The sequence below is a fragment of the Cervus canadensis genome, chromosome 24 (assembly GCF_019320065.1).
Source record: "Cervus canadensis isolate Bull #8, Minnesota chromosome 24, ASM1932006v1, whole genome shotgun sequence".
NCBI lineage: Eukaryota > Metazoa > Chordata > Mammalia > Artiodactyla > Cervidae > Cervus > Cervus canadensis.
Window position 1 is genome coordinate 36,619,760 of NC_057409.1, and position 19,866 is coordinate 36,639,625.

The 19,866-nt window shown below is 38.0% G+C and overlaps 1 protein-coding gene across 15 annotated transcripts in view; it reads right to left on the reverse strand.

The window, feature by feature from the left end:
* Positions 1 to 19,866, reverse strand: part of UNC80 (unc-80 homolog, NALCN channel complex subunit) — a 222,378-nt gene that overhangs the window by 111,794 nt on the left and 90,718 nt on the right. For 10 of the 15 annotated variants that reach the window (XM_043445612.1, XM_043445611.1, XM_043445610.1 and 7 more), the window contains exons 23-25: positions 12,245 to 12,457; positions 7,044 to 7,215; positions 3,476 to 3,609 (exon numbers count right to left, since the gene is read on the reverse strand). In XM_043445612.1, coding sequence (XP_043301547.1) covers positions 3,476 to 3,609; positions 7,044 to 7,215; positions 12,245 to 12,457 — 519 coding nt within the window. The remainder of the gene's footprint in view (positions 1 to 3,475; positions 3,610 to 7,043; positions 7,216 to 12,244; positions 12,458 to 19,866) is intronic. The other 5 variants (XM_043445618.1, XM_043445613.1, XM_043445623.1 and 2 more) reach the window with 1 other exon arrangement.

Sequence of the window (19,866 nt, forward strand, 5' to 3'; positions counted from 1 at the left end):
CTTATTATGCTTTTTTAGATGATAAATCTTGTTAAAATGCTGCTTTTCCCCTTTCCTAGATATTCTTTATGTGTATGGTTTACAAAAAGAGAGAATAAAAATGCTACCAGAAGTCATTTTGGGGGGAGAAACAAGTAACTAAGTTCCATCTAGGGATGTAGATGGAAAAAACATGTTAAGTTGGTAAAAGTATTTATTTAGCTGATATTAATTTTCCTTTTCACTAACCTCCACGCCCCACTATCCAGTGAGTGACCTCCTGAGATTGCCTAGCTCTATCAAATTAACTTTGATTTATTGTATTTTAGGCTCTTTGCCCTTCTCTTCCTCGTGTGTGCTAGATACTGTCCGACTCTTTGCGACCCCATGGATGGTAACCTGCCAGCTCCTCTGTTCATAGGATTCTCCAGGCAAGAATATAGAGAGGGTTGCCATGTCTTCCTCCAGCGGATCTTCCCAACCCAAGGATCAAACTTGAATCTCTTGTCTCCTGCCTTGTAAGGCAGATTCTTTACCACTAACACCAGCTGGGAAGGCCCTTTCTCTTGCACACTTCGGATATAACCAGGACTTTTTCAAACAAACAAATATTTCACAAGGAAATGATCTTATGACATTTCTATCAGAAAGACTTTCTTGGTAGAAAGTTTATGCTCCCTATCTTCCCCCCTCCTCAAGTCTCAGATACTAGAATATTTATAGTTTCTAATGTGATTATTTTTCTAGCTTATACTTTTATTATTCTGGACATTCAGGTAGCTATTTATTTTTACTGCTGTTAAAAATGTTACTCAGTTAATAAAATATCCCCCAAATCTATAAATATTCTTACAGCAAGTGTTTCATTAAAACTTTAGGATATTTCATTTTAATGGTATTTATGCTTAGCCTGTTAGATTCACTGTTTTGTGCAACTTCTCAAAAACCTATTTCAAGCATTTATAGTTTCTGTGTTAGTAAAATGGTTTTATGACACTGTTTTTTCTGTAATAGTTAACAGTGTGATTCAAGTTTTCTTTATCATCAAGTATAGTTACATAGATTAAGCATGAGCTCTTTCCCATTTTCCAAAGGTCACATCCCCCCAAAATTTATGAACCTATACTTGACAATAAAAGTTATAGTTCAATGAACAAAAGATTTGTGAGACCTAGTTAAAGGCAATGAAAAATTTCCTCTTATTGATTGAATAACTGCAGCCTCTGTTTTAGTTTAATTTTTTGGCATTTTCTACTAGACAGCCAGTTGATTTTACAGTCATTTTTTAAAGATTTGATTAATTTTTTAAAAAAAGAAATTTGTTACAATAATAAGGAACATTAAACTATAGCTTTATAGTGTTGAAAGAAAGAACAAAAATAACTGAATCAGACTTTAAGGTTCTTATTTTTTTTCAATCACTATACGTCAAAATGGTGACCTTTAAAAATCTGAAAATTTGAACTTCCATGCTGGTCCAGTGGCTAAGACTCCATACACCCAGCACAGGGGGCCCAAGTTCAATCCCTGGTCAGGGAACTGGATCCCACATGCTGTAACTAAGAGTTTGCTTGCCACACCTAAAGATCCTGCATGCTATAACTAAGACCTGGCACAGCCAAATAAATATTAAAAAATAAATAAAAAATGAAAATCTGAGAATTTAACAGATGTGTTTCTGAGCTTTTATGAAGACTTCAGTATAATTAGAATATTGATGTGAATAACACTCACAGAGACCTACAGATTAACCTTGACTTAAACATGTTTAAATGGCAGACTTACTTGATTTTCTAGAGTAGTCTCAATATAATAGTAAAGGTGACAATTCAGAAAAATAAAGGTTCAGGATAACATGAAATTAAATAAGGGCAGTAGGAGGAACTCCATTTCGTAGTACTTAAATGGTGCAGTTTCACAGTCCAAATGTGGACACATTTCTCTAGAAAACATATTTTACCTACAAAGAGTTCCATTTTAAGTTTTAGAATGTGAGGAAATGGGCTGTGCAGACAATGGAAAATCAGAGTTAGAGGAACAACTCAGGAATACCAGAGCACTGACTTTTTGGTTCCATTCCTCATGCCAACCTCCAACCCCCCAGGACTGCAGTAGGGTCTTGCTGGGATTGGTCAAAACAGCAGGAGAGTTGGCGCACTGTAAAATTCACCTAAATGGAAGCACATAGATTGTTAGTGTACCAGTTTCTCTGGTAGTGTAAATTTTGTATAAAGGGGAGAAAAAAAAGATTTGTCTGCTTCCTCAGCTCTGGTCAGGTAAGGCCTATAATAAAAGAACCACTGGAAGCATGGTGCCCATTAGAGAACAAAAGGCCAAGAAAATCGGCTCTGAGATGGACCTCTGTCCAAAGTGCTTTGTGATGACTCCTGGCTCTTGCAGGAATTTGTATCTTAAGTTAAAAAAAATCAGGCCCTGATGGCATACAAGTGTGTCTGTAATGTATGCCTGCCTGTGTGTCTTTGTGTTTCTGTGCACACATGTGTGCGTGTGTGCGTGTGTGTGTGCATGTGCATGTGTGTGTGCATGCACACATGGTCTTTTTCTGCCTATCTGTATCCATAAGAAATGCTGCAGGAATAAAATATTTGTTCAGAGACATTTACATGCTAAAGACTTGAGTCTTTTCATTCATAATTTAAATGAGAAAATTCACTGGAAGCACATAAATTTATGAATTGTTAGTATGGTTTTTCCAGTGGTCACGTATGGATGTGAGAGTTGGACTATAAAGAAAGCTGAGCACCAAAGAATTGATGCTTTTGAACTGTGGTGTTGGAGAAGACTCTTGAGAGTCCCTTGGACTGCAAGGACATCCAACCAGTCCATCCTAAAGGAAATCAATCCTAAATATTCATTGGAAGGACTTATGCTTAAGCTGAAACTCCAATACTTTGAACACCTAATGCAAAGAACTGACTCGCTAGAAAAGACACTGATGCTGGGAAAGATTGAAGGTAGGAGGAGAAGGGGATGACAGAGGATGAGATGGTTGGATGCATCACTGACTCAATGGACATGAGTTTGAGTAAGCTCCGGAAGTTGGTGATGGACAGGGAGGCCTGGCGTGCTGCAGTCCATGGGGTGGCAAAGAGTCGGACATGACCGAGCAACCGAACTGAACTGAGTATGAAAAAAACAAACCTATCAGTGATTTCTGGAAAATCACTGGCTATAAAACTCCTCACAGTTTGCAGAATAAAGGAACGTAGAAAGGTGCTTAGACATTCCTAGGTTAACTGACAGTGATCAATTAGACATTACCCAGTGGTGCAGTCTTTGTGATTTTAAAGTCAATTTTCAGTTTTTTAATAGATAAAGAGAGATTTTCTTTTTATATATGAAAATCCCGTGGTTGAATTTTTAACCTTTATGATAATATTTGTTCATTGGATATTTGAGGAAATTGTGACTACTGAAAACCAAGCCACCTGGCTGGATTCTCCAAGTAGCCTCATTATTAATAAGCTTCACTAACCATCAGAGGCTCAGTGCGTGGTCTGGGCAGACATGAAAACGTCTCTCGTAGGAAGGTGGTAATCTCCAGGAGAAGCTGGCAGGCTGCCATCTTCAAGGCAAAGGGGCAGCCACATTTAGAGGGGTTCACAGTACCTATGGAAGGAAAGAGTTCTTTCATAAGCAAACAACCAATAAAAAATACAGAGGCACGGTTTGATGGACATAGCTACACATGTGTAAAATCAAATTGTATATGAGAATGTTACCTATCCATGTGCAAAATAAAACTGTAAATGAGGATGTCACCTGTATATGTTCATTTACCTGAGCCCTTTAGCATAATCTATACATCACCTTACACCTCTTTTCCCCTCCATTTTGCAATTCTATAACAAATACCTCAGTATTAAAATGTCAATCAGTAAGAATTATTTCCCTTAAGGCATTACAAACAAAATGCAGCTCCACTAGGCTGGATAGCCTTTTAGTGAAAACAAAAACAGAAAGCAGCCTTCCCAGATTTTCACATAGCTATTCAATCAGATTTATACATGGTATAGGGCCGTGAATAGATTTGGAACTACGAAAGTCCTGTCGGCTTACTTTGTAAGAGATATCTGTCTTAATGTTCTTAGGGCAGTGAAGTTGTTTCAGCTTTAACCCAGATGTGTTTCTGTAGCATAAACAAGACTTATTTACTTGGTCATCCATGTTATACAGTTTATACAAGCTAGCCTGTCATATTAAGGAATAGCTATACTAGAATATGCAAATATTCTCCTTTGCTTTGAAGAATACCAGTCTCTGAATGAGTTAAACGTTGTAACCACCATAGACCAACAAATGGATTTTGTTATAAAGGCAGATAATGGCCAAGGTAACACTATAGACACTTAAATCCTCAGGATTAGTTCTCAGATAGATGACATCACAAATAATGGAGAAATATATTGATTACTTATCAGTGTTCAGAAAAGAAGACAAAGACATGTCTCCCACAGAAGAAAATAGTTTGAATGAATCAACTTATCAAGCAATAACTATATCATTACATATTAACCTTCCTAAAAATATCTTTAAATAGCTCTAAAATATTTCCTGTGTATTTGGCTTTCATAATTGATATAATATATAATCATAGCTTATTTTGATAGTAGGTAGAATTTTGGTCTTTCTGAAGATATCTGGCTATTGCTTCCCCATGAAAACCATTATATTTTCTACAGAGGTAATATGTGGCTGGGGACATTGCCTCTTATTAAGAATGAAAAAGCACTGTTTACAATAGCCAGGACATGGAAGCAACCTAGATGTCCATCGGCAGACGAATGGATAAGAAAGCTGTGGTATATATACACAATGGAATATTACTCAGCCATTAAAAAGAATGCATTTGAATCAGTTCTAGTGAGGTGGATGAAACTGGAGCCTATTATACAGAGAGAAGTAAGTCAGAAAGAAAAACACCAATACAGTATATTAATGCATATATATGGAATTTAGAAAGATGGTAATGATGACCCTATATGTGAGACAGCTAAATAGACACAGATGTAAAGGACAGACTTTTGAACTCTGTGGGAGAAGGCGAGGGTGGGATGATTTGAGAGAGTAGCATTGAAACATGTATGTTATCATATGTGAAATAGATTGCTAGTCCAGGTTCGATGCATGAGACAAGTGCTCAGGGCTGGTGCACTGGGATGACCCTGAGGGATGGGATGGGGAGGGAGGTGGGAGGGAATCACCCATGGCTGATTCATGTGAGTGTATGGCAAAAACCACCACAATATTGTAAAGTAATTAGCCTCTAATTAAAATAAATAAAAATTTTTAAAATGGTACTAAAAAAACCCCAAAAACAAAACAAACAAACAAAAAAAGAATGAAAAAGACAAACTCCTTCATTGTTTCCAGACTGATACTTGCTAATACCATAATTATTTTTAAAATGCAAACTGAGCTATGTATTGACTTGAAAGTGGAACTAAAGAAGACATTCCAATCTTATATGCAGTGAATGAATGTTCTAGAGTCTACATGACTCTAGAACTTGCCTAGATGTGCAACTGTTTATTAAAACATAATTGAACACTAGTTATTTAGTATCAACTTCTGGCTCTGTGCTTATAATCCTAAAGATATCATCTAGATTCTTCTTGTCAGTCCCATAGACAATGAGCTTGGTCTTAGTCCAGGCTTTCTCATAAGTATCATCTGAAATATTCTGTTACAGGGAACAATTACTGACTTACAAATAGTCTCACCAAAAAACTGTTATATCAAGCATACCATATTGCCAGTGATACTTATGTGGTCTCATGGAAATGTGAGACCATTTTCGCCTATGAAGCTTCCATCTAATGAGGCTTTGGCTTCTCTATGTTCTGAAGGACCCCTAGGAGATATGGGGCAGTTTGGGGATGTCTCCTGGCAGGCCTAAACTAGATTCTGTGGTTGCTGGATTATCCTCAAGTCCTATTACAAATCAGACCCAATTTTGTGAGTCATTCTAGGATAACCCAGACTCCTGTGAACTTGAGGGAATCTTTGGGAACAACTTTCATCATTAGATTAAAAGACTAACATCAAAATTTGGTGTTTTGCCAACAGCTAAGTCAAGATTTTCTTATAAGGGCTGAGGAAGAGCAAAATGATGGGAAAATGCAAAAAAAATTATTGGTATGAAAGTAGAGGACAATATGTTTTCTTTGATTATTATTTAGTTCTGTCTAATATTACACTCTAGCCATTCTTTTCTATTTCATGCCTTTAAAGATGAAGTAGGTTTGGCATCACTTAACTAAGGATAATCCTTAAGACATCATCAGGGAATCTGCATTTCAAATCACTAGGGTAGGTCAAAAGGAAGAGACCTCAGTGTCTTCATCAGTTAATGATACTCATTCCAAAACCATATTGGAATTTGCTAGTCCATAAAAGGCAACGGTACACAGACACACAAGCTTGTATGGTATAGAACAGAATGGTGTTGCACAAAATGGTGTTGAGAAAGATGTTCAGGAATCTCTTTGTCTCTATTCTATGACGAGACTCAATTATACTTTTAATAAATAAGTACAGTAAATCAAACATTCATAGTTCTAATAATCTGAATCTTAAAATTTGAATTTCATGTTAAAAATGATAATAAACCATGATTAAATATTTTAATATTTTAGTGATTTGAGAAGTTTTTCATGTTTAATTTCATTTGGTCTAGCCCTTTTTTATATCTTCAAGAGTAATTAAAAAAAAAAAAACCACAAAACCTGACCAAACCCTTTTCTGGAACAGCACTTTTCCACAATTACTTTTTCTCAAGGAGGACTAAAACTGATCTTGACATTTACAATATTAGGAGTCAGAGACTACAAAGCAATGAATGTTTCATAGGGTCTACAGCTGTTTGCTCATGTCCATAGTCTTCTCCTCTGGCTCCTGCCCTCACTTTGTGTGGTTTTATGCACATGCTCACATCCACGCACAGGGAATGGGGAGAAGGTACAGTGGAAGACATGCCAAGGTGGTAAGAATGTGAAAGAGGAAAGAGAAATATTACGTGCTCCTAAAGCAGAGATTCTTACAAGCAGGGGTTCTTGTAGTAAAGGGAGTCTCCTTACTGTCATCTAAAAAGTCTTCTTCCTCATCCTCCTTTCTCAGTCTTCTCTTGGTCTCCTCATCATAAATGAGACCCAGCAGGTTGGCTGGACTCTCACTTTCCCCATGACACAGCTCATTCAACCGGACGCCGATTGCCTACCATGCACAGAAAAAGAATGAAACAGCGTGAGGTGTATGTCAGACTGTAAAAGAGGCTCTCACATTACAGAGGTCGTCAGCCATCAGTTCATGGGGACTGCTTTCAGCATAAGCGTCCTCTGTTTGCCATAGTGTTGTTACCACCACATTTCCCAACATGGGAATCCAGAGAAGGAAGGCACTAATGCTGGCTCCAAGGTCATTCAGCCTAGACTTATAGGACCTGGAATGGTATTTATTCTCACACAAAACTTTTCTGAAAGTATTTTTATTTCCTCAAAGGTCATTTATTTTATAGATCTCACAAAAGAGAGTATGCAGTTGCATTTTCTTTTAACTATTTTTATTTATTTAAAAAGGTTTTTTTTTTTTTTGGCCATGCCACATGACACCTGGGATCTTAGTTCCCCAGTTCAGTTCAGTTGCTCAGTCGTGTCTGACTCTTTGAAACACCATGGACTGTAGCGTTCCAGGCCTCCCTGTCCATGACCAACTCCTGAAGCTTGCTCAAACTCATGTCTATCGAGTTGGTGATGCCATCCAACCATCTCATCCTCTGTCGTCCCCTTCTCCTACCACCTTCAATCTTCCCCAGCATCAGGGGCTTTTACTATGAATCAGTTCTTCACATCAGGTGGCCAAAGTACTGGAGTTTCAGCTTCAGCATCAGTCCTTCCAGTGGATATTCAGGACTGATTTCCTTTAGGATGGACTGATTGGATCTCCTTGCAGTCCAAGGGACTCTCAAGGGTCTTTTCCAACGCCACAGTTCAAAAGCATCAATTCTTTGGCACTCAGCTTTCTTTATGGTCCAATTCTCACACCCATACATGACTACTGGAAAAACCATGGCTTTGACTAGACAGAGCTTTGTTGGTAAAGTCATATCTCTGCTTCTTAATATGCTGCTTAGGTTGGTCACAGATTTTCTTCCAAGTAGCAAGAGTCTTTTAATTTCATGGCTGGAGTCACCATCTGCAGTGATTTTGGAGCCCCCAAAAATAAAGTCTCTCACTGTTTCCATTGTTTCCCCATCTAACCCATGCTTCCTGCATTGGAAGTGCAGAGAATTAACCATTGGACCATCAGGGAAGTCCTAGATAGTTGTTTTTAACGGAGGAAAAAAATAAGAAGCCGCATTTCCTCAGCATGTTTCTGATCATGCAGTTTTATGAGGATAGCACTGTCATGCTAATGAGTCTGGAGGCTGGTAGGACTTCTACAACTGCAACTTTATTTGTATCTTTCATCATATATGCAATCAATGATTTTCTTATAGACTTTGTTTCCCCTTCATGATATGCTATGGATTAGAAAGAAATATTAACTATTCTTTTGAAATATTAACTACTCTTTTGAGAGTGTACTGAACATCAGCATTAGAAACATGACTTTTACCTCAACACATAATCAACATCGGCTCTTATAAGGTATTCACAAAATCAATGCTTGCTATCTGTTCTTCTGAATCATCGCGTACTAAACGTCTGATTTAAAAAAAGTAACTTCCCCCAAAGAGACCAAATATGCTACCTCTAATTCCTTTCACATTCCAATTACATACTGTATAGAATAAAAGAAGAGACACATATATAGGAAAGAGAGTCAAAAAGCTAAAATGAGCACTGAACTTGGTCTGACAGTTTGAGTAATCTGTGCATTGGTAAGAACAAAATTCCAGCTAATTTTCTTCTTTCCTCCTGCATTATCCTTTTCAAATATTTAGAAAAACGACTAAATTCTGGGCATGTAAGAGATTAGATCTGCTGTTGGAAAGTGACAAAAATACATCCGTGTGTGCATGTGCATGCTGTCACATCTGACACTTAGTGACCCTATGAACAACAGCATGTCAGGCTCCTCTGTCGATGGAATTTTCCAAGTAAGAATACTGGAGCAGGTTGCCATTTCCTACTTCAGGGAATCTTCCTGACCCAGGGACTCAACCCATATTTCCTGTGTCTCCTGCATTGGCAGGTGGATTCCTTACCACTGAGCCACCTGGAAAGCTCAAAAGATATGCCTAGAGCTCTTCAAATAAAAATACATGTTGTTTGAACATCTTGGTTATTTGAAAACAAAGGGGTCTCCTTAAACTCTGGAATTGTGGAGTAACAAAAACCACATCAAGACAAAAGAAATGCAGCTTGGTTGCTAACTTGAGAAGTTCTAAGCAAACAAAACAAAACACGAAAGCAAAAACTACCACCTCAACAGAAAGCCTTGTCCTGATGCTACTATTTTAGAAATTCTCTCTAAAGAAGTGTTAGGTAGTTAGAATAGGAAAAAGGAGTCCAGAATGGCAGTGGCTAAAAGACAAAGCGGGAAAAGCCCGTGAAAAGAGAAAAAAGGAAGGTCTGAGGACTGGAGTGAGGACCTCAGGTAAAACAAACAGTACTTCTGGCTAGTCCAATTTACATAGGGCAGGCCCAGGGGGAGGCGGAAAAAACATACAAAAAGAGGAACCAAAATTGAGCTGGGGGCTTCTCTTCTGTTTGAGTCTTCCGGGTCGACACCCCCTCTCACACCTCAAGAATGTATTTTCCTTTGCTTTCTAAATAAAACTGAGCTGTAACACGAAGCTGTAACACTGGTCTGTCCATCACTTCAAATTTTTGCTGCAGCGAGAAAGAACCGAGGAAATTACACACTCCCCCGACAGAAGGACACGAGGAATTATGAGTCTGAGTGGAGCCAGAAGACTTAATAGTGAGAGTCAAAGGGGGAAAAATCTACATTGATCTCCCCCAGATTCTGAAACCAAGCAATTTAAGTTAAACCCACAGTTCACAAAACTTAGAAGGTTTCTCAGAAAATGAACTTGCATGGTGAAAGGTCGGGGCATGCCCCAGAAAAAGTTCCGCAAGGCAAATTCCGGAGGCTGGCTAACTTCCGGGGACTGACCCTCTGCAGCCTGGTCCAATCATGTACCAACACAGAGCCCTCGGACACTAACTGCCGCTGTAGCCCGCGCTTTCTTCCTTATATGAAAAGACCTGGCTTAAACGCCGGCCCTGGCTATAAAACCCCTCCCCACCCCTCATACCTCGCAGACTCCCTTTGTCTCCTCACCCGCCCCCGGGAGTTCTGCCCGAGAGGGACCGCTCAATAAAGGCCTTTACCACCGGTCCTTAGAGGCGGCTTTTTTTCCTCCTGCGGCGTTTTTTAACACATGGGATAATATAAAGTATCTAAATAATAATTTAGAGCTCTACATCTCAAAGTGTTTTAGGGATATGTTTATTCATTCTTCATTCATCAAATATTTATTAGGTGAGGTAATTTGCTAGTTACTAAAGAAAACATAAAGTTGAATAAACTGTTATAGTGCATCAGTATCTTTATTTAATATGCCTGAATATATTATAAACTTTCATAAAAGAAATATCACTGTTTGGCAATTAGAAAAGTTAGAAAGCTTGAAAAAACCTGCTCAAGGTCACTCAGCAGCCTTGAACTGGGATTCAAACATAGGGTGTCTGACTTTATCTCTTGCTCTTTACCTCAAGGAGCTTACAGTCTATAGGGGAGATAATAACATATGAAAAAAGGACATTAAGTGGTGAAAGAGAATGAAATTACCTTATATATTAGAAAATGAAGACATTAGATTCATTTCAGAGAATCATACAAAGTCTCATTCCTGTAGATTCTCAAGAACTGGTGTTAGGCTAATGGGGAAGGTGGAAAAGTGGATATTTCAGATGGACGGTTCCCAAAGACCCATATTCAGGGACATGCACTGATGTGTTCAGAGACTATCAACTAAGCCACTTGGCTGAAGCACCATTTTGTGAGCAGAAATAATGTGCCTGAGGGCTTGGAAAGGTAAATTGGGACCAGATTCCAAAGTTCTTGAAGCTGGACTTCATTTTGCCTTCTGAAGAAGGATGAAAGGCAGTTTTTGAGCGGGGGAGAAGCCTTATCACTCCTTCCAAGGACACTGTGCTAGCTGTCTAAAAATGCAGAGACAAACCATATACCCTGCTTTCAAAATTTAGTATCATAACTTATCATTGAACACCTCTTAGATGTAAAGGATTGAGATAAATGTCCTTTAGATACATCAGCTCATTGACTTTATCATCTATAATTGGTGTGATTTGAAAAAAGATTGTGGAAAGAGCCGAGATGCCAGGCTGAGCAATTTGGGTTTTTATCCCAAGGGAAAAGAAGGGCCACTGAAGCACTATAACATGATTTGCATTTTAGCCTAATCATTCTGACAGCAATTTGGAGAATGAATTGGAAGGAGAGAGTCTGGAGGCTGGGAGATGAGATATGAATGTTCTGCTTTTAGACGGGCTATGCCAAAGGGAGATTTTATTGGCAGTGTGTAGGATGGGTCAGAGAGGGGAAATTGTGGGAGGAAACCAAATAGGAAAATACTTTAGTCACACAGAGGAGAAGTAATGAAGATCTGACCTCAAAGGGCATCAGTGACATGGAAGAGGTGGAATCAATAAGGCAAGGAGGTTGAGAATATGTTCAAAGGCTGTCATTTCAGATGATGGTAGTTCCATCAGAAAAAAGAGAAATTTCAAGAGGGGTTACAGATGGGGGTGTGTTTAAATGGAGAGAAGTGTTTTAGTTTGGTCAGATTTAGTCTCAGAACATTAAGTGAATGCCTCCAAAGTACAGTTGGTGAAGTTGGTCAGGGATCTGAAAAGTGCTGTGGATAGAGAACTGGGTGCTTCTGGCATACAGCTAGCAGTAGAAAACACAGGAATAAACGTAATCCTGGTGGGGATTTTAAAGGAAGAACTGATAAGAGGTGCTGAGAATGTTTACATTTACAGGGAGGAAAGAGGCAGAGGATCAGGAAGGGAGACAGAAGAGATAATAATGTCTAACTTTGTAGATTTATTTGGAAGATTAAATGAATTATTTCCCCCTGAAATATTTTGTTCAGTACTTGGTACATAACAGATACTCAAATTATCTCCCAAACAAATGAACAAACAGAAGCTCAAAACATCTTCACTTCACTCGGCCTAATTTTTATAGAAGAAAATCAAAAGCTCACGTCTCCCCACTGGTAGAAGAGCTTGGCAGCATTCCATTGCAGCTTCTGGTTCCGCTTGTTGCCCACGATGGGGGACCGTCCCCTGGAAAGGCCTTTCTTGGTGATGTTCACGTGATGCCCTTTCATCCACTCTGGCCAGTTGCCACGGTTGCAGCGGTGCACAAATCGGGCACATTCCAGGAACAATGCTGCTCTGGCCACCACCGGCGCTTCCTGCGTAGGGTTGTTAAGGAAAGAGTAGTGTGGGATTAACAAACAATGAATCTGACCTTAAAGAGAAATGCCTATGTACTCTTAGTTCATTTTTGCCTTTGTATTTTGATTTGGTTTAGCCATATTTCCCCTGTGGCTCAGCAGTAAGGAATCCATTTGCAATGCAGGAGCCACTGGAGACTTGGGTTTCATCCCTAAGTCAGGAAGATCCCCTGGAGAAGGAAATGACAACCCACTCCAGGATTCTTGCCTGGAGAATCCCATGGACAGAGGAGCCTGGTGGGCTACAGTCACTAGGGTTGCAAAAAGTCAGACACAACCAAGCGACTTAGCAGCAGCAGCGATATTTCCCAGGGTAGTGTTAACATGGTTACAGAAGTAGTGGGAGCTCTGGAAAATGAATCCATGAAGGCAAATTTGAGTATTGAATAATGAGACATTTTAAGTTGGTTTCTGCATGTAGTTTTCTCCTCATGGAGAATCTTAAGTAATTCCATGACTCTATCTTTGCATATTTCAGAGACAGTGGGGATTTGAGTGTGAAATCACTTTTAATAAGGAGGTTTTAAATATGAAGCTTTTTAAAACCTAAAATTAGCATGATGCAAACATATATTCAATTTCTAGAACTAGATGTAGATTAACCAAGGATGTCAGTTTTTTATCCACAAACTCCACAAACATCCACAAACTCCAAGGACATGCAACTGCTCTCTCACTTTGGCTAATAAAAAAAAGAAGAGCTTACTACATCAGGCTGAGTTGTGAGGGTAAACAGAATAAAATGGGGCCTGAAATGAGAAAAAAACAAATAAATGAATGAATGAATAAATAAACTCAGTTGAGTTAGGCTCTTTCTCTAATTTTTCATAAACAACAGATCAAATTCTGCTTAAATAGGCATGGTTTCAATTGAAAATGTTTGACAAAGAGGAAATTGCTTAATTGACAAATGAAAAACAGCATTTCTTCAGGAAAATAAAAATTTGACTCCATCTTATCAAGATGTGCTTGAAAAATAAAAGCAAGAGCTTTTTGTTAATACTCAGAAACTTATGAGAGTAAGATACCTACTCTTTAGAAGCCAAGAAAAATTTAATGTGGGAAAGAATGTGAAGTTTCCCATAGGTCAACAGGTCACAAAAAATACATACATCAAACATTCACTTGTGTCAGTTAAAAAATATATATAACAATATTCGCTATCATCTTGAAAGTGAAAGTTGCTCAGTCGTGTCTGATTCTTTGAAACCCCATGGACTATAGAGTCAGAACACTGGAGTGGGTAGCCATTCCCTTCTCCAGGGGATCTTCCCAACCCAGGGATCAAAGCCAGGTCTCCCACATTGCAGGCGATTCTTTACTAGCTAAGCCACAAGGGAAGCCCAAGAATACTGGAGCGGGTAGCCTATCCCTTCTCCAGGGATCTTCCTGACCCAGGAGTCGAACTGGGGTCTCCTACATTGCAGGTGGATTCTTTACCACCTATCAAGCTATCAAGGGGAAGCCCTTGCTGTCATCTTAGAGTTACCTAATGAATCCCATGTCCCATGTGTTTTCAAATGGAAACAGTTTTCATGATTCAAGTAATAGCATTCTTAACAATGCCTCAATCTATAATGTCAAATAGGTGCTAATATATAGAGAATATCAATTATGTTCCAACTAGTTTTTATAAATTGTAATTCTTAATTATCATAACAGCCCTGTGGAATAATGTCCTCATTTTAATATTTTTTAATACGAGGTATAACTTTTCCACTCTTATGCAGCTGGGAAGAAGCAGACAGGGGATTCATTCTCAGGTCTCTCTGATGCTCAGATCTGTACCTCTTTGGTATCTTCAAGGTCTTAATTCATGCTTATATACACCTGGGGAAAAGATGATTTCTAGCATGCATGTAGAAAGTTACCGTTTAAAAATGAACATTAATGTCATGTAAAACACAAGTAATCACATAATTTTCCCATTTAAAATATATTTTATGGTCCATCCATCTGACTCATCAATGAATAAAGGCAACTGACCTTTGTTGTTTGGTTCATTTCTCTCTCTGTGCTCACCTCAAGTGCTCTGTGATCCACTTATGTCAAACTGGTTAGTCTCCCAGATAAGACATCTCATACTTTTCCATGTGTTGTTTCCATCACTTGCAGAGCCTTTAAGCCCCTTTTCTATCTAGCAGATTCCCACTTGTAAGCTTCAGTGTAGTTACCTCCTCTAAGAAGATTTCCTTAATCCCTTCCTCTTCAGGCAGAGGCAGTTACTTCACACTGTCAGGTAACACACTATCTCAAATACCCTGGATGTTTCAAGCAAGTTAGCCCTTTAAGCATTTTCCCATTGTTTACAACTTAAATGAAACTATCAAGAAGCCTAGTAAGAAATTTAATTATGTTGGGATGTAATTTTACAAAAAATATGACATATTGCCATTGAAGATAAAGTTAACCTATGTGAAAAGGCAGAATAGAAGATAAACACAATGATGAGCATCTATCATTAATAAAAGATGGACAGTGATGATGAGAAACTATCCTCAACTTTATTGGTGCCAAAACTTGATAGCAGGTCAGAAGGATAGAAAGACTTTAGAATGCAAAGGCTCAGATGAATTTCTGCATTAAACTTATCGTTACCATGGTGCCATAACACCCCAACTAAATATCTATACTCTTTCCTTGTATTAAATATTCAGTTTACTAAAGATTTCAGATATGCTAATCTGCATTTGGAAAAGCCTGGAACATCTATCTCTAAAAAGGAACTCCAGTCTGGAAGACAAGGCAAGTGATGCAAATCTATTCTTATCATGTCACATTTTGACACATTTCCAATATAAAGCAATGAGATTCATTGCTTAATGACAGGAGGACAGAAACAACACTGGTGGAATAGCATTAGGTGATGAGCTTTAGCTTTTTCATGATTAATGAGCGTAAAAACTTAACCTAACTCGTATGGGGCAGAGTTTGTTTTTCTTATATATATATTTCTTTTAACTATTAAATAGCACTGAGAAGACTAACAGAAGATGAATCAAAAAACCCAGACTGTGCTATGTAAGGCTTCCCATGTCGGTTGGCTTGGCTTCTTTAGACAATATGTTTTATTTGCTTAGGAAACTCAAGGCATTTTGAATGAAAAACAATTTTAATTCTCTGCTCTCAAAAGCTTCTTATGATAAAACCCAGACATTATCAGTTATTGACCCTAAGAAATCCTACTTTAAGTTGGGAAATAGAACTGAGACCACTATCAAAATAATTCCCATTAATTAACTATATAGCACAACATTAAAGGGAAGGTTAGTTATTATTGATAAATTTAATTCACGTAAATTGTCAAACTCAGTAACTTTTGGAAAGTCACTGTCTGCATTCAGGGATGATGACATAGAGTAACTCAAATATTGACTTCTTCTTATAAACCTCACGAATCTTGTAGGTGAAAGCAGACTTGGGGATCGTATAGTCAAGAGGACCCTGAGTACTAACAATTTCTATGGTACTGTAGTGTGTATGTTACTGTATGGACAATGGAGGGTGCTCTTGTAGTATAAAGCTAAGGACTCAACTGTACGTCCTCATGGAAGATCCTTGGCAACAAGAACCAACTTCATAGTGTGTGAAGGAGTAGTCAAGGCATTATATTGTGGGTGTGGCCATACGGAATTATTTTCCTTATAAGTTCCTTTCAAAGTGTAAGTTAGAAAGTATTGATTTGAGGAGCAGGGTTATGGAATACCTTAGACAAAGGATTCTTCCTGGACATAAAGGAAAGTCAGTTTTCCCTCTTTTGATGGAACTTGCCTCTTAATGGCTCAGAGCTATCCGATGAAGCAGCAAAAAAATGGAGACATGACAGAATGGGTAGGGATGGATTCACATCACAGAGAAAAACAGCACAAATGGAGAAAAATGAATCAGAAGAAGGCTGCATGGAGGAAGAGAACCATGGAGTTTCAGAGACATAGTTAAAACTGAACATCAAAACAAACTTTGGTACCGTTGATATACCACAGAAAATTTTGCTGGTGGTCCTAAAAGAAAAGTAGGCAGATTTAAATTCTTTCTGATTAACATGGCTGCCAGATCACCTTTCTATTCTATGTTCCATAATGCCACAAAGCAGCTTCAGTTCCATTATGTCATAACTTCGTAGTTCCCAGACAAACAAGAAGCAATTTGAACTGGTGAGATAAAATGTTAGGTTGAACTTCATGGAATTTCTAAGTTTGATGGTCAAATATAGTAGCATATCATCAATTTCATATGGTTTGGTTGTACATAAGGTGCTCTCTGCAATGGTTACAGAGCTGTCTACTTAAAATTACAAAACATCATGCATTATGCAGTATTTCTCTAACATTCTTCAACTAGAAAACTTCAAGTATCAGGCTATTTTCCCTTGACTTCTTTTGGCACTTTTTCCTGCATTTGATAAGATCGTTATGTATTTTGAATGTTTCCTTTATGAAGGTAAAGCAGAGAACTAGAATACTAATTCAAACAGCTGTACTTTATTTTGCCTGGGGACGTAGAAAATATTGTTACCAAGATATGACGGCTAATTGAAGGTTATAATTACAATACATTCCTTCCCCTGAAAGACTATATCTAAACTTATTATTTAAGAAGAAACCCTGATTGATCCTGGAAACATAACAACACAGGGCAGGAACTGTTCTAAAGACAATAGTTTATGTTGGTCCCTGGGGAATTAAATAATATTTTTACTGCCTTACAAAAAAATGTAAAGCTCTTGCTGGTGTAAGATACCTATTTATTTAAGACCACTGGGAAAAAGCAGTTATTCTCGGTCTTTGTGCACACTGGAACCTTGTTTGCTAGAGGGCATGTGCTTGTGAGCCAGTATTTATTACTTAGCTTGTATTCAGTTCTCTGCCCGAGATCATTAAGCAACTGACAGGCTGTCTCTGTCCCTGCGCATTTCTGCAGTAGCTGCAGGCAACTGAAATGATTCAGTGTCAGGCTAGATGCAGACATTACAATTGAGTACATGATTTGGCTGGGCTGGCATTTTAACACTCAGATCATGCTAATATCTTGCGTAATTGTTTTAAAAACCAAATAAGGACTGCTACTTCTGACAATATGATGGATTAAGTGTGAAGACAAACATCTTTTGATTTAGACATTTAAAAATGCTGGATAAAATATCCAAGTTTTTTTTCACTTTATTTTTGCTTTTGCTTCTGATATGAGATGATAGACCATTAAAAAGTAGAAATTACAAGAAAATTCAATTCTGGAGTGAAGGTAGGGAGAAATGTGTGAACTAGTGAAGGAATATTTGCCCCAAGGGTTTCTATTGACTATGGCAAGACCGGAGTATGGGTTTTCAATGGGCCACAAATTAAATGTCAGTGTTCACGTGGAGTGGAAGGTCAGGCCACACACCCCTTTATAAAGCCAATATTCCAGGTGGGAGTATTTTTGATTAAACTTCAGTTGAGAGAGCTACTGCCAGTTGATCATCACCAAAGAAATGTCTGAAAGGTTTCTTTTAGAAGAAGGACACAGATCTTAGAAAGGGACGTCTGAGATGCAAGGAAAAATGGTGGGCAAAGACTATACTAAGCTTCGGGGCAAATTTAAAAATCATTTTCCTAACAATTAATAAAAATAAAGTCTACTTTGTCAATGTTAAAACTTTGTCAATGTTAAAACAAAAACAGAGAACTAGATCTTGGCCAACTGGCATTAAAACCCTCTACAGTCTTTCATTGTTTGCAAGAAAAGTAAAGATATTCATTAATTTTAGACTGCATTGAGTTAAATATGCATGCAATTTTAAAAATATAAATAGAATATAACAAGTTTCAAACTGATAAGGGAAAATGAATAAGACAAAGCTAAACCAAAGCAAAGAAAAATCCAACACAATTTGAAAGAAGGAATGAAATGGAAATAGGAACACACATAAAATGAAATAGTGAAAAAAATGTGGTAAGTAGTCCGAAGAAGACAGAACTGAATCTATACAAGTAAATATAATCTGTGCAAATGTACTAAACTTTCTAGGGAAAAAGATCATTAAAATGGTTTAATTCAAATACTTGCTTTCTACAAGAGATATACCTAAAACACGAAGATATAGAAATGTTGAAAGGAAAGGGTTTACAAAAAGATATACAAGTCCAATGCTAAACTAGCAAAACTGTCTCAACTGTATTAATATCAAAGAAAAATATATCCTTATATACTAGAAATAAATTGGGTCACTAGGTAGTGAAAAGACCCTGATGCTGGGAAAGACTGAAGGCAGGAGGAGAAGGGGATGACAGAGGACGAGATGGTTGGATGGCATCACCGACTCAATCAACAAGAGTGTGAGCAAGCTCCAGGAAGCCTGGTGTACTACAGTCCATGGGGTCGCAAAGAGTTGGACATGACTGAGTGAACGACAACAAGGTAGTGATAATACTTTTATAGGACCCGATATATATTATATTTCTATTATATTTCTAAACTACCTGCCTCTGCTAAATCAATGAAACAAAAATTGCTGGAACTTCAAGGTAAATGGATAACTTTGCCATCAAATCCCTTACCAGTATACAGTGGAAGTGACAGATTCAAGGGATTAGATCTGATAGAGTGCCTGAAGAACTATGGATGGAGGTTTGTGACATTGTACAGGCAGTGATCAAGAACATCCCCAAGAAAAAAGAGATGCAATGGTTGTCTGAGAAAGCCTTACAAATAGCTGAGAAAAGAAAAGTGAAAAGCAAAGGAGAAAAGGAAAGATAAACCCATTTGAATGCAGAGTTCCAAAGAATAGCAAGGAGAGATAAGAAAGCCTTTCTCAGTGATCAGTGCAAAGAAATAGAGGAAAACAATAGAATGGGAAAGACTAGAGATCTCTTCAAGAAAATTAGAGATACCAAGGGAACATTTCATGCAAAGATGGGCACAATAAAGGACAGAAATGGTATGGACCTAACAGAAGCAGAAGATATTAAGAAGAGGTGGCAAAAATAAACAGAAGAACTGTACAAAAAAGATCTTCACGACCCAGATAACCAAAAAGGTGTGATCACTCACATAGAGGCAGAGATCCTGGAATGTGAAGTCAAGCGGGCCTTAGGAAACATCACTACGAACAAAGTTAGTGGAGGTAATGGAATTTCAGCTGAACTATTTCAAATCCTAAAAGATGATGGTGTGAAAGTGCTGCACTCAATATGCCAGCAAATTTGGAAAACTCAGCAGTGGACACAGGGCTGGAAAAGGTCAGTTTTCATTCCAATCCCAAAGAAAGGCAATGCCAAAGAATATTAAAACTACTGCACAATTGCACTCATCTCACATGCTAGTAAAGTAATGCTCAAAATTCTCCAAGCCAGGCTTCAACAGTACATGAACCATGAAATTCCAGATGT